The following is a 14,129-nucleotide window of genomic DNA, read 5'->3' as shown; positions in this document are numbered from 1 at the left end:
CCTATGCTTTAATCAGCCTCGGCACATTTTGATTGAGCTTGACTTTTGAGCAGCTAAAATCTATCTGCAAACCCCCGTCACATGTTGAGAGGCATCCATGGAGTCCGGTGGGCATGCTTGAACTTTACATCCATTTGTAATGTGTTTCATGGCAGATGGACGTGTTTTCCTGTGGCAAATTATTTCTCATCAGTTGGGGGCTTAATAAAAAGCTTTTAGTGCTTTTGAGGTACATTTATTCATTTGATAGAAAAAAAAGCAAAAGAAAAATTTCAAATTTAAGTGCATCAGTCACAGTCCACAGAAGAGTTGAAGCTGCTCCACAAAATGGAATGCCAAATGACTAATGTAGAACATTATTGTTTATTGTTAAGTAGTGTAGTGAAAGATGGATGGGGTGAGAATCCTCTTGCATACAAACAGACCCAAGCATCTATGTCTTTATTTTGAAGAGCTTGATCAGGCTTGCTTGACAGGTTGGCATAGAGCTCATTCTGGTTCTTGCGCTTTTTTGTTTACCTCTGACTGAAGGCAGAAAAAGCATCCGTCAGCCATAATTGCTGAATACCTGCTGTCAAATGATATCTTATAACAACTAGCAAATGGCTATTTTTGTATAATTGCTATTTGCTACACGGCATTTGTGACCTGAACAAAAGTGTCTGTAACTATGTTTTTTTTTAGCTTTTCTAAGTCAGTTTGTATGTGCTGTATGTACATAAAAGCAGACGATTTAAAAGCTTTACAGATTAAGTGATTTTGTGTTATCGAAGTATCAACCTTCCATGGATGAGCAACTGATCATGATCATCATCTTACAGAGCCAAACTTTACATTTGGTCCAAGATCTTTCCACAAGGTTAAGGAGTGTGTTTATGGGAGTTTTTGACTATTCTTCCAGAAGCGCATTTGTGAGGTCAGACACAGATGTTGGACAAGAAGGCCTGGCTCGCAGTCTCTGCTCTAATTCATCCCAAAGGTGTTCTATCGGGTTGTGGTCAGAACTCTGTGCAGGCCAGTCAAATTCCTTATAATATCTAATAATATCTTTATGTATTTGTGAACCAGACGAGACATTTTTATATAAAGAAGTCCTTGCTGCAACATTATTACTGAGCCAGTTGGACTCTGACCTCGTTTCCCTCCAACTATGATTCATCAAATTGCATTAGGAGAGAGACCACACAGAGATATATGTGTGGGACATAAGAAACGTCAGAGCTCTTGTGGCTTGGTATTGAGTTTTGAATTCAATTAAGAATGCCAATATCAATGTTGTTTCAAACTAACTTTTCTGCCCACTGTGTATGTAATATGCAAGAAATTTGTTTCCCGAGTTGCAGGTTATTCCTCAACACATCTTTTGTCAAAATGTATTGACGGTAGAATCTGTGGACAGTAAAGCTGGGTGACAGTTCATTAGCACAGAAATTGCAGCTATGTAGACAATGTTGCTTTCATTGTCTTTATGCAACAAATAGTGACAGAGCATAACTGTCTAAATGTATTGCCCACTCCACTGGTCAGTGAGAATGAAAGTAACTTGAATTAATGAAAACATAAAAATGATGTATATGTGGATGTAATCCACAAACGACTTAAACTCCGAAGCAAAGTGCTTCTGGAGATCATCATTAACTTGTTTAGGGTGCCTTTGGCCAAATCCCATGAGCAAAGCCCCAACCACCAGCTGACAAGGCTCTGCTCGGGGCATGGCTCCAGCTTCCCTAACATATGCCGACATTCCTGGATATATCTATCACAAGTGTTATTTAACTGTGTTTTTGTCTGGGCCCTCATCCAGGACCAATTTGACCACACTACCCTCAACAACACACAATAGCTCCTGGAATGACTACGGCACTTAAACCACTCTATTTCAGTTAGGTGGCTATTCATGTAATGACATAGGCTCAGAGTGCCTTCTGGGCATCTTGCACGAGACGAGAGGTGTTGAAGCTTTGGTGTAGACCTAGGACCCGCTGGAAAGATGTATTTCACAGCTTGCTTGAAAATGACTTGTTGTCCACCTAGAACAGCTGGAGGAGGTGGCTGGAGAGACTGCTGTCTGTTGATCTTTGTGCAGACTGTTGCACCTGTGACCTGTTCTGGGATAAGTATCAGAAAACAGATGGATGGATGGAGAATTGTTCATAGAAAATTGACCTTGTAATCTATTTTTCTTTGATCCATTAAATGACACAGGTGGACATTTAAATTGAGTGTTGGGGTTGTGACAATGAATAGAAACAAATCACTAGAGCAATTTCTGAGGGGGTCACTGTATTTGCAGCTATTATTAAATGTTTTAAGAGGAAACGTTGTTCTCGGGTGCACAACTTTTGTGTTGAAAACTTTGCATTTAAAAAAAAAAAGTAAAACCCTGTTCTGTCAAAATAATTATTCTGAAGTTGATGAAGGCCGATGAAATACTTTCTGTTCACTTTTAGCTGTGCTGTGGGTGGTACTTCAGTCAAAGTGGGGCTGGCGTGGAGCAGCCTGTAATTTTTTGGTGGGTGTACATTTTACTTTGCTAATGAAGCCAATGTTATCATGTGTCCACAGCCATGCAGCGAAGCCTGGCAAAAGATAGGACACATTTATTTCTGAAGAAATACTTAATTAAACAGTAAAAACATATTGAAAATTATATATATATATATATGTATGAATGTTCAGACAATGTTCTGAAAATAAAAAAAAAGAACAAAGAAAAAAAGTTAATTACTTGTCCAGTTAGTGATTTCTTTTGTCCCTATCTTCAAAAATGTTCTTTGACTCAAGTTACAAAAGCCTTTTTTGTAAGACAAGTCATTTAAAGCTGTTCAAGTCTTTTTATTTCCTGCTGCCTTTTGACACTGTAGGAGCAGTAAACTACCTCAGTTTCTTCTGGCTTCACATCCTCGGATGACAGGGTGCTGAGGAGGAGTTTGAGGACAATACCAGGTCTGCCTGAACAGCACTGTTTCTCGAAAGAGTGCTGACAGCTGATGTCAGCAGCGATTTGTCCCCACATTACAAAATCAGAGAAATGGAAGAACAACTACCTTTGCTCCTCTTTGAGAACACTACACGTTGATCTACATATGCAGGCATCTGTGGGAAGCTGAAGGCATATTGTATATCTAGCCTTGTTGATGATATATTGCTTCTTCTTTTTGTCATTAAAGAAACGGTTAATTGAAATTACTATCGGATGACCGGATGGTTGCAATTCAAACAGTATATTTTTGGTGATGTATCATATTAATATTGCTGTAATAGGTAAGGCAATGTGTATCTGTGTAGCACAATACAACAACTAGATGATTCAAAGTGCTTCACTTAGAGCATAAAATCATTAAAAGAGCGGTACAGTGCAGTGAAAGTTATGAATCAAAGTCCTTTTATTCAGTTAAATGAATAAACTACATGCAGTGGTGAACAGAAAAGTCTTAAAGTTTGATTAGAAAAAAGCAAGAGCTGACCCATACCTACAGTTACTTGGGACTTTTTTCAAATATATATTGCAAAATATACTGAAAGCAACTTCTTCATCTTTACTTCTCAATCCTGAAAACCTATATGATGTCCTGAGGTACATGTATCACAATATCTGGGATGTACTGTGGTCCTCAATCATTTAAAGCTCTATAAACCAACGTATTTTAAAATCACCTCGCTGACAAACAGGAAGCCAATGTGGAGACAGGAGTCACAGGATTTAGTGAGTGACTCGAGCAGCAGCGTTCTGAATCAGCTGCAGCCGTCGATCTCTTGGGTAGACCAGAAACACATTATTACAGTAATCAAGTCAACTGAAGATAAATGCATGGAGCAGCTTTTCCAAATAAATCTGACACATTAATACTTCAAAACTTGCTAGTGCTAGTTATTAGTAATATGACCCGTATAAGTCATTACATGCTTTTTAACATACAGGTATTGTGTATCAGTGCATTCATATATGTTAACAATGTTATAATGAACATGTTTATTTTTAGTTTATGATATCCATAAGAACTTTTACCAAACTGGCTAACAGCCCGTTCACAAACACAGAGGTCTAGAGTTTCATATGAAAAACATCATATACAGGCAGTTTTATGATGCACTTAATAATTAGTCATTTCAGCTGCTGATTTTAATCATCCTTTTAGTTACTCTGTTGAAATGAATATATGCAGTTATATTATGCATTTATTAACAGAGAAGCTGATTTGCAGCTTCAGCAGTTTTCTGTAAATGATTTGATTAAATGAAATGTAAAGCTTGACAGAACACATTGTTTGTTGCAGAGTGGATGAAATATGCGTTTGACCTTCTACACTTTCTTTAATTTAACTTGTGTTTCTCATCCATTTCCATGTTCAGGTGGAATTTTTGAGACCAGAGAAAGTGAGTTAGTGAGTGCGGACGAGTTGGCTTTCAAGTTTGCTGTGAATAACATAAACCGCAACAAGACCCTGATGCCGAACATCACTCTGACCTACGACATTCAGAGAATAAATGTCTTCGATGGCTTTGAAGCTTCCAGGAGAGGTAGGAAATGATAAGGCAGCGATTCAGTTGACTTTGACATCACAGCAAATTGTCAGCAAAAGGAATTTTAGGACACTTTACAGAGAAAGTAAACAAAGTTGAAATTCAAATTGTGTATTTAATTGTAATTACATACACTTAAATTCAATGTAATCCATTGAATCTTTCTTGTGAACAACAGATGCTATGACTTAATATTCTAAGTTGGATCTTTTTGTCTTGGATTCTGTTGGAGCCAGAGATGTTGTGAAAACAGCACACAAATCAGCCTCTTGGTGGTGGTGTGTTTCACTTCACTGTGTTTTATTTAACCATTACTTGCCCAACCAAGTCATTAAAAACAAATTCCTCTGTACGTGATGTCCTTCTAACATTTTGAAGTAATATAGTTTCAGGATTTCCAAAATATCCCTTTAAAATGTAAGCGTGGGTATCAATTTAACTTGTTTTAACAATAAAAAAAAGCCTTAATTGGAATTTGGATTTAAATTAATCTTTTATTTACTATCCTTGTCTAGACATTTCCAGCTGACTCTTTGCTGCTGCCTTTTTTTACCAGTGTGTGACCAGCTAGCTCTTGGGGTGGTTGCTGTGTTCGGCCCCTCTCACAGCTCCTCGGTTAGTGCAGTTCAGTCCATCTGCAATGCCCTGGAAGTCCCCCACATACAGACTCGCTGGAAGCACCCCTCAGTGGACAACAAAGACACCTTTTTCATTAACCTCTATCCTGAGTACACTGCCATTGCCAGAGCCATCCTGGATGTAGTCACGTTCTTCAAATGGAAAAAACTAACCATGATCTATGAAGACAGCACAGGTAGGGTCCATTGACTGTTATAGTTGTTTATTGGTCAGCAAAATGTAACTTTTAAAAACAGATTCAGAAGTACTTGGATGTGTTATTGGCCTGTGCAGGTATTACAATGGATGTAGAACATCAGATGTTAAACCCACTTGATTAGTAAGCATTTTAAGTCAAAGTGAAAACAAATATGCACAAAGTTTCATTACGTTGCAGTTGATTCTGGTCATTCTCTTTTAATATCCACATATTTGAGGGACTGGGGACAGCATTTTATTTTTTATTTTTTATTTTTTCCTAGTGTATTGCTGCTTTAGAATCTTAAAATTGCATGTCATTTAAGGCAGAAAAACAAGAAGGACAAGATTGAAAAATGTCTCGCTCGTGTTTTTTGGATATCCCAATACAGTGATGTCTTGGTTATAATTACAAAATATAATCCTGTCTACCAAAGTCACCTCTGTTGTGCTGGCCAGTGAACCCAATCTATAACAGGGCACCAGCTTCTCTTATAAGAAAAGCTGCCTATACAGCTGCCCCCTGCCTTCATAATACAGAGAGCTGCATGGACTTCCAGCCACAACCGAGACAATATTACTTTATTTTTTTTTAACTTGTGATTTTTGATCAGAAATGCATTTTCTTGAGCATGTTGTGTCCTTATACACATATGCGGGGAGCACAGTCAAAGAAGATGTAGGCCAGAAGCTGAGCAACAGGATGATGATGATGATGATGATGATGATGATGATGATGATGATGATGATGATGATGCAAAGAATAGAGATGACATATTTCAACAAAATTATCCAAGTTTTCTTGAGCAAGAAACTCAAGAGTTGTGTTCTACCCTGGTCTGAACTTAAGACCGCCCCACCTCGGGGGATGAGGGAAAAACAAAATAATGTTCTTCTACTTTTTTCTTTTTCCATGTGTGTGGTGTGTTTTTTTTCTTTTTTTTTCTTTTCAGGTCTAATGCGGATGCAAGAGTTGATCAAGGCTCCGGCAAAGTTAAACTTGAAGATCAAGATCCGCCAGCTTACCTCGAGTAACCTAGATGCCAGACCACTGCTTAAGGAACTGAAGAAAGACAAGGAGTTTTTTATTATCTTTGACTGCTCCTACCGCACAGCATCAGAACTCCTAAAGCAGGTCTCTCCTTTTTATAACAAATTTGTGTGTACTTTGGGAGCACTGTAATTGACAATTCTCTTCACAGCGATGCCTGCCTGTGTTTAATAAAAATAAATAAATCATATGCAGCCACTGTAGTTTGTTTACTAAGACATCTATTGATTTCAGTGGTAGCCATTAAGGATATAATCAAGAGAACCTTTCCATTTGCTCCTCAGTATGACAGAACCCTTTTAATGTTACAATGTTAAAGGGTAGCACATTCCATCTCATGAATGTGCTACTATTTGAGCAAAGCCCATTCAGTCATTGCTGATGATTGATGATGTACATGTACATAGAAGTAATATAGAATATCTCTTTGTTTAATGATTCATATATGACTATGGGGCTGAACAGATGAGAAAGTCAAAGAAAAAAAAAAAAAAAAAACATTTTGTGCCCTAATTCCTCATATTATATAATCATTCTATCTTCACATTATTTTCATCTTAGCTTTCATTAGCCTCTTACAACATTTAGAATTTTGAATATTGGATAATAAAACAGTCCAGCCCTTACTTTTGTTTTTTGTTTCTATATTTATTTTCCTGATCTTGCAGCTTTCATCAATGGGAATGATGACAGAATACTACCACTTTTTCTTCACAACACTGGTGAGTTAGAAAACAATGCTCAACTTAAACTGCTTCACAGGAGGTACAACACAAAGTGAAAACAAGCTGTTTATGTGCATATGGCCAGACATTGGCTATGTGAATTTATTGGGAATGTTACCCAGCTTTGGCTTTGACTGAGAATGTCACACCATGAACTCAGACGTTACATTGCGCTGCACTTACTTTGTCCACTGAACAGATAAAAATACACATACACCATGTTTCCGTTGTGCTCCTCATTTCCATCTCTTCTCTCCCGTTTCAGGATTTGTTTGCTCTGGATCTGGATCCGTACCGTTACAGTGGAGTCAACATGACAGGTTTCAGACTGCTTAACTTTGATGACCCATGGGTAGCCTCCACGATGGACAAGTGGGCTACGGACAGACTGCAGGGTCCAAAACAAGAGAGTGGCTTGACTGATGGAGTCATGACTGTAAGCCTTTTTATGATGATGCTAGATGCATGCTCTGCTGAAAGCTATGCATATGCAGCGATGCACATTTGATATGTTGCCTTGGTAAAATGGATAAATCCTATTATATTTATCTTATCATTATACTTACAAAATATTCTGTTTAATCCTTTAATGGAGCACCCTACCTTTACTTATTATCATGCTTTCACCTCATATTTCCTTCCGTAAGACCTGCTGCCCTGGCTTTGTAATGCAGCTGTTTACAACCAATGTTTATGTGTTTATTGCTTTTGAGTGTAGAAAAAAAAAATACTCCCCTCACCGCCTCCTCTGCAGACAGATGCAGCCTTGATGTATGATGCAGTGTACATGGTTGCTGTTGCTTCCCAACGGGCCACACAGATGACCGTCAGCTCCCTGCAGTGCCACCGCCACAAACCTTGGCGCTTTGGACCTCGCTTCATGAACCTATTCAAAGAGGTCAGTGACAGTCTACTAGGAAGCCTGCGCCATCACCAGCATCTCCCATTGCTCTGCATTGGCTTGCATTTTTGATGGCGCCATTCAACATTTTCAAAGGACTCTACGAGCGCAAGATCATTCACATTTTTAATGCCCCGGTTTTGATTATGAAATTCAGCAAATTCAGCAAAATTCCATGTCATGTCATGTGATATAAGATTTTATATGTCACCTCTTCCACGCCACGCTTAACCTCTGAGAGCACTCAACACGAAAATGCACAGCATTTATGTACTTATAAGTTGAAAGCATGTGGCCTAGACTGACTGTGAGACTGGAGGCCCACAGACAGAAATGAGGCCTTTGATGCAGGAGTGTTTTGATGTCTTCAGTCTTAAATCCAGCAGACGACCGTTGCCTGCCTGAGAGAGGGAACATTATCACTCCATCCCCTCGCTACGGTTTCGTCTTCATGCCCAGCTTATTTTCTGTACATCTTAGTGTGTCTCTCCTCTTTAGCTTTTGGCGTGTTTGCCCCTGCCCATTCTTTGAAGCTTCTGTCCTCCAGTGCTATTTATCACTTAAAGATAGCTTCTTTGACTGTATGAACTCAAAGTATATCTCACACAACACTCAATTGGAAAACATTCCTGACAATAGAGCTGAGAATATGAGGAGACAGTTTTCTTTTCTAGTCTTTGGACTAGATTAATCACTTTCTTAAACATTTTGGATATGCATGGACACACTTTTGTGATTTCATGCTCAGTGAAAAGTGGGTAACAGCCTCTATTTTCCCCTATTTTCTATGGTGATATCTGTAGGAAGTTTTCTTTTCTGTTTTTTCCTCTGTTGATATTTTCTTTTCACATTGACGACTGCAAGAAATGTTTCCCCACCAAGAAAACGATCTGATATGATAACGAGAATGCTGCAGTATTCTCTGCTTCTGTACTCTACCTCCAGTTCAGCATTGAAAACATTCCACTTGTGCAGATTCAAAAATAGCCTTTGAATAAGGTGAAAATTTGGCCTGAAGCACATTTAGGAATATGTGTTTCACTCAGCATTGGTCAGGAGAGGATGAGGATGCTTAGACTCCAGATTGGGATTTTTTATTTGGTATCCACTTTTAAAGAGGTCAAAAGCAGATGGCGGCCCTTTTATAAACCTTGAGATCTTATTTTTGATTTGGACCTTACATGAGAGACCTGGCTATTCAAACTGCTCTACAACACCTGTTTACTGTTGTATATAATTAGTCACCATATCAGCTATGATTACTATGATCACCAGTAGTACAACTTTTTACTTAAAAGGTTGATGTTTAGGGGAAAAGAAGAGCAGCATTTGTCAGCAGTCAACAAGTAAGGCAAAAAGAGGCTGGCCTCCACAAGAGAGCAATTATGCAACACAGGCTTCAAACTCATGACTCATTCAAACATGAAGTAGAACAAAAAAAAATTATTTTACTAAATTACCGAATTACTAAATAGTGTTTTCAAGTACATGCGTTTGCCAAGTTTCAATTTTTCAGCCAATAATACATTGGCGAAGAACTATTTACTATCTGAAAATATGCCAGCATAACAGTGTTTTTTTTTACCAGGGAGCACAGTTACACTCCCTTTCCCAGTGAGCTGTAAACTGAACTGTGGTATTTTCTGTCGTTGTCTTTTTGAGTGCCTGCCCTGCAGTCCAGAGTTAATGGACATCCACCTTTGCTAGCACTGAGAAAAACACATTGCTGAGCTATAAAGCCTCCCACAAAGAAAGGGATACGATCAGAGTCAACATTCTTCTACTTTCCCCTGAAAATCAAGCAGGGCTCCAAGTTAGATTTCATTTTGGTTTTGACTCTGGATTGAGTTTTTGCTGCTCTATTGCAACACCTGTGGTTTTCTAAGATTTTAAATAGAGAATGACAAGGTAGTTCAAGCCCACAGGGATGCCATCTTGTGAGGACTATACTTCCTGATCTTTGTCTGACTATCTTATCTTGATTCTTTCTTCTGTTTGGGTTTCATGTTTTATTTTTTACTTAAAAGTTGGATGAAACTCTCAAATCTGACAATGAACTGATTTAAATTCAGTTAACTTTATTCATAATCATATTCTAAATACATTTTTTTCATTTTCGATTAGATTCACTTTAGTTTTATTTATTCAGTGCCAAATTACAACAAATGCCACATCAAAGCAGTTGCAGTCCATTTCATAAAAATTAGAATCCAATTAGTTATAATTCATTAAAATCCAAATAAATCCATTTCATACATTGCCAATTCAAGGCAATTCATCTCACGGTACTTTGAGGAGATTATAAATAAGTTAGATATAAGGCATATTAAATCCAGTTCAAATCACATTATTACATTCAATTGAAGACTTTTCCTCCAAATCCGTGCAGTTAGTTTTAACTGTATTCATATAATGTCGATTCATGAAAAACAACGAATCAAAGGAAGCAAAGATCGCATAGAATCTTCAGTTAGATTCAATTTCCTCTCTTGAGCATGCACAAGCTGGTGAGCGACTGTGGAGAGCACTCCTTCTTAAAAGGAAGAGACCTCCAACAGAACGAGGCTAAAAAAGGGCTGCCATCTGCTTTGACCAGTCGGGGGTTGTGTGGAAAGGGCAAAGGCGCAAACAAATCCAAAATCTCTCCACCAGGGATACCTGCTATGGGAAAAAACAATTACTGTCCTCGATACTCTTCCTCCGCACACATTTCTGCACATTGCAAAATGCATTTTACTAAGCAAATGAAACTAAATGTTACAAAACCACAGAAGCTTGTGAATAGTTTTGTATGACTTGGTGCAAGGTCTGTTGTGCTTAATTCTAATCTCCTACAAAATCCAACCTTCTGTTTCGATTCAGTTATCGAACCGAACATGAAACAAAACATTTATAAGCTCACATCCAGTTACGGGCTGATAGCAATGATTTGCTTGACTGTTAAATGGGTTTTTGTCATATTTATTTTGTTTTACAAGTCCACATATTTAGTTTTTACTTGAAGAGAGCAGATATTTTTGTGATTGTTTATGCTGAGAAGAAATATAATGTTTTAGAAGTTAGTCCTGCAACGTGTGCACAGATTAAAGACACTTTGGGTCGGCATGAAGGGTGCCAGCAGATAAAACACTGCCTCTGAGGGAGCGGGATGCTCACAGCAGTGACCCCCATTTCCTCAAACATTCAACACTGCCTGGTGTGACCTTCATATTCTTTACAGAACCTTTTAAGCTTGTAAAATAAATAATTCATTGATATTTGAAGAAAGATGCATTTTTAAGTTAAGTCAAGTCACTTTTATTCATGTAGCAGATTTAAAAACAATCGAAGCTGACCAAAAAGCTTCACAGTTTAAAAGTACAACAGTAAAACAACAATGAATAATACATCATAAATAACTGTAAACTGTGGGTCTTTTGCAAGAATTTGAATTGCTCAGGGGCAGCCATTGTTAGGCACATTAAGGGAAATTGGTTGGCACACCAAAGCTTTCTATCTGGGCACTTAAAAGTGAACAGCAAAATTTTAAAATCAATCTTAAAATCATTGTTAAAATCAACAAACAGGAAGCCAGAGAAGACAGGGAGTGCAGTACAGATGTAATATGCCACCCCCCCCTTTTTTTTCTTTTCTGTCTGTAGACAGCATTTTGAACTGCGTCAAAGAAATAAATGGTAAATGATGAAAATATAACTTTCACCACATAATAGAGGAATGGCATTGGAGGAAAAAGGAAAATCTTGAATAAAGTCACTTTGTACAAGATGTGTAACAAGGTCAGGAATGTTCAGAGAAGCACTTCAGCTGTAAAGCTGTGTACAAGTGTTGTTAAAGAAATGTGCATGTGTGTCAATATGAATATTATCACTATCTCAGCTCAAATTAAATATCGTAATATCCTCACCATTAAGGTCTAGTTACTGTCATTGTCTTAAACATAAACTTACATGCATATTGAGACTGTACCTCAGAAATATCTGGATCCATCTTCCTGTATTCGCTTGATTTACTTGAGTCTTCTCACCATATGCCAACATGGACAAAGCATCTATTCTTCTTCTGGGAGTCTGTTAAAGATATTTCATTCAGGCTCTGCACATATAAAGAACTCAGATGGTCTCCCACTACTCTCTGTGTGCTCGTCCCTATTTGTAGGCACAGTGGGATGGACTGACAGGGCACATCATGCTTAATAAGACAGATGGCCTGAGGAGAAACTTTGATTTGGACATCATCAGCCTGCAAGAGGACGGCAGCACCAGGGTGAGTACAGAGGCCTGAAACAGCCAATTACACCACTCTCCTGCAGCGTCCAGGCTGGCCAATTCATGTGTGTTAGTACTCATGAAAGGAAAAGAGAGGGAGGGGGCTACAGTAGAGATGCTTTTTTTTCTATAATCCATCCACACAGTTATATGTATTGAATCTGTTCAGTCAAAAATGATAATAGTGCTGCAACAACTGACTGTCTCTTTTCATGATGTTTGTGCTTAATATTGCCTTTTTCAAAATTTCAAAAGGGTAATGTGGAAGGTACAAGTCGTCTCACGAAAAGGTGGATCAAGGTTTGTTCTAGCGTTTTGGTGGAAGCGTTTGTTTTTTTCCTGTCCTCCCCCTATCCTCATTCCATATGCCACACACCTCCGTGCTACCTGCCTTGTCAACTTTCTTACTCTTCACTGATTTTGTTTATCGTGAAGCCGTATTTGACATTTCCGTTTTCCTCCTGCTTTGGGTACAGACTGACCGCTCTGACAGACGTCAAAACCTTTTAGTAGCTTTAGAAAAAAAGATCGAATCATTTTTATTTGAGCAGACATAGCACAGCATCTTTTATGTTTGGTGTCACATTGAAGTTATACTTAAACCTGATTGGTTTGCAGATGGAGGTGGGTCTGATGATGTTGGTGTGCCATCAACTTGACGGGTCAGTGTTTGAATGTAAAGGAAACCTGTGTCAGTTAAACAACAAGATAGGACTCTGTCATCATGAAGTCATCATATTTGTGTGTGAAGAATGACCAGAATCTAAGTCATGTGACTTAGTGACTTAGAAAAAGTCTTCACACTAGAAAGGAACCACACCAAGTAAGTTAAGTAATAGGCAACCTAAGTATTTTTTTTTTCTCTGCATATCTTTGCTGAAATTATTTGACGGGTGAAAGAGCAAATGTTGAACCAATTAATCGTTTCAAAGACCATTTGTTTGCAAAGTTCCTCCTCACCGTCTGTTTCAGCTGTCGGGCACACAGTTGTGGAGGCAGTCAGCATCTGTCAAGGTGCAGAAACGGTGATTTATGCTGAAATTTTAATAGCATTCAGTACTTTTAGCTCTCAATAGCCTCCCCTCAGAGGAAATAGCACTTTATGGTGAGCATATCCCATAAAACGTCTGACTTTACGGCAATGAAAAATGAATTATCAGTTGGTTGCAGTTGTGTTAGTTCTTGGGCACTGGAGTGTTAAATACGCTGTAGAGGATGACGTGACTAAATAAAGTGAAAGTCTTCTGAGAAATAAAATGTTTTCTCCTAAAGTTGTTGACTTTTCTGGAAATACCCCCCCCCCCCCCCCCCCCCCCCGGCTCTCTAGGCCTGGCTTAGTGCGTTTCCGATCTGTGGTAACGGTTTTCAGTAGTGATTTGGTTCCAGGCGAGGGCGAGCTTTTGGATTCATAGCATCTTAGTTTAAGCATAAGGGAGGATATTCCTGTCAGTTACTGTAACACACTTTGTTGGTGGAAGCTGCTTTGCTATTCACAATAAAACCAGGACCTGGGTTTCAAAAGATGATGATTATGTGATTGACCCAGTCTGTATTGTTTTGCATTTATTCTAAGGGCTTGGCCAGATTTCTTTCTAATGAGCAGTAGATTTTATGTTTCAGAGAGGAGGGTATTTCCAAAAGAAACCCTTTTGAACAACATGAAGCTTGCTAGATTATGTGAAACCACACAATCTGAAACCAAAGTGCCCTCCACACTTCCAAAAATATTGTTCTCGCTCTGCTCATTTATCTCATAGATTAAGAACAATTCAATTAATTCAGTCCAACAACCAGTCAGAATGTTCCTCATCTTCCGTGTCCAGAGATAAGAAGATTTATAGACCCCT

The 14,129-nt window shown here is 38.4% G+C and overlaps 1 protein-coding gene across 5 annotated transcripts in view; it reads left to right on the top strand.

Annotated features, from left to right (window-relative positions):
* The window catches only part of grik1a (glutamate receptor, ionotropic, kainate 1a), a 36,836-nt gene that overhangs the window by 7,390 nt on the left and 15,317 nt on the right, over window positions 1–14,129 (top strand). For 3 of the 5 annotated variants that reach the window (XM_075487592.1, XM_075487593.1, XM_075487596.1), the window contains exons 2-9: window positions 4,354–4,521; window positions 5,081–5,338; window positions 6,294–6,475; window positions 7,060–7,113; window positions 7,382–7,552; window positions 7,871–8,014; window positions 12,173–12,280; window positions 12,538–12,582. In XM_075487592.1, coding sequence (XP_075343707.1) covers window positions 4,354–4,521; window positions 5,081–5,338; window positions 6,294–6,475; window positions 7,060–7,113; window positions 7,382–7,552; window positions 7,871–8,014; window positions 12,173–12,280; window positions 12,538–12,582 — 1,130 coding nt within the window. The remainder of the gene's footprint in view (window positions 1–4,353; window positions 4,522–5,080; window positions 5,339–6,293; window positions 6,476–7,059; window positions 7,114–7,381; window positions 7,553–7,870; window positions 8,015–12,172; window positions 12,281–12,537; window positions 12,583–14,129) is intronic. The other 2 variants (XM_075487594.1, XM_075487595.1) reach the window with 1 other exon arrangement.

Source organism: Odontesthes bonariensis, chromosome 16 (genome assembly GCF_027942865.1).
Source record: "Odontesthes bonariensis isolate fOdoBon6 chromosome 16, fOdoBon6.hap1, whole genome shotgun sequence".
Lineage (NCBI taxonomy): Eukaryota > Metazoa > Chordata > Actinopteri > Atheriniformes > Atherinopsidae > Odontesthes > Odontesthes bonariensis.
Note: the sequence above shows the minus strand (reverse complement) of the source record. Positions and strands in the feature narration are given on the sequence as shown.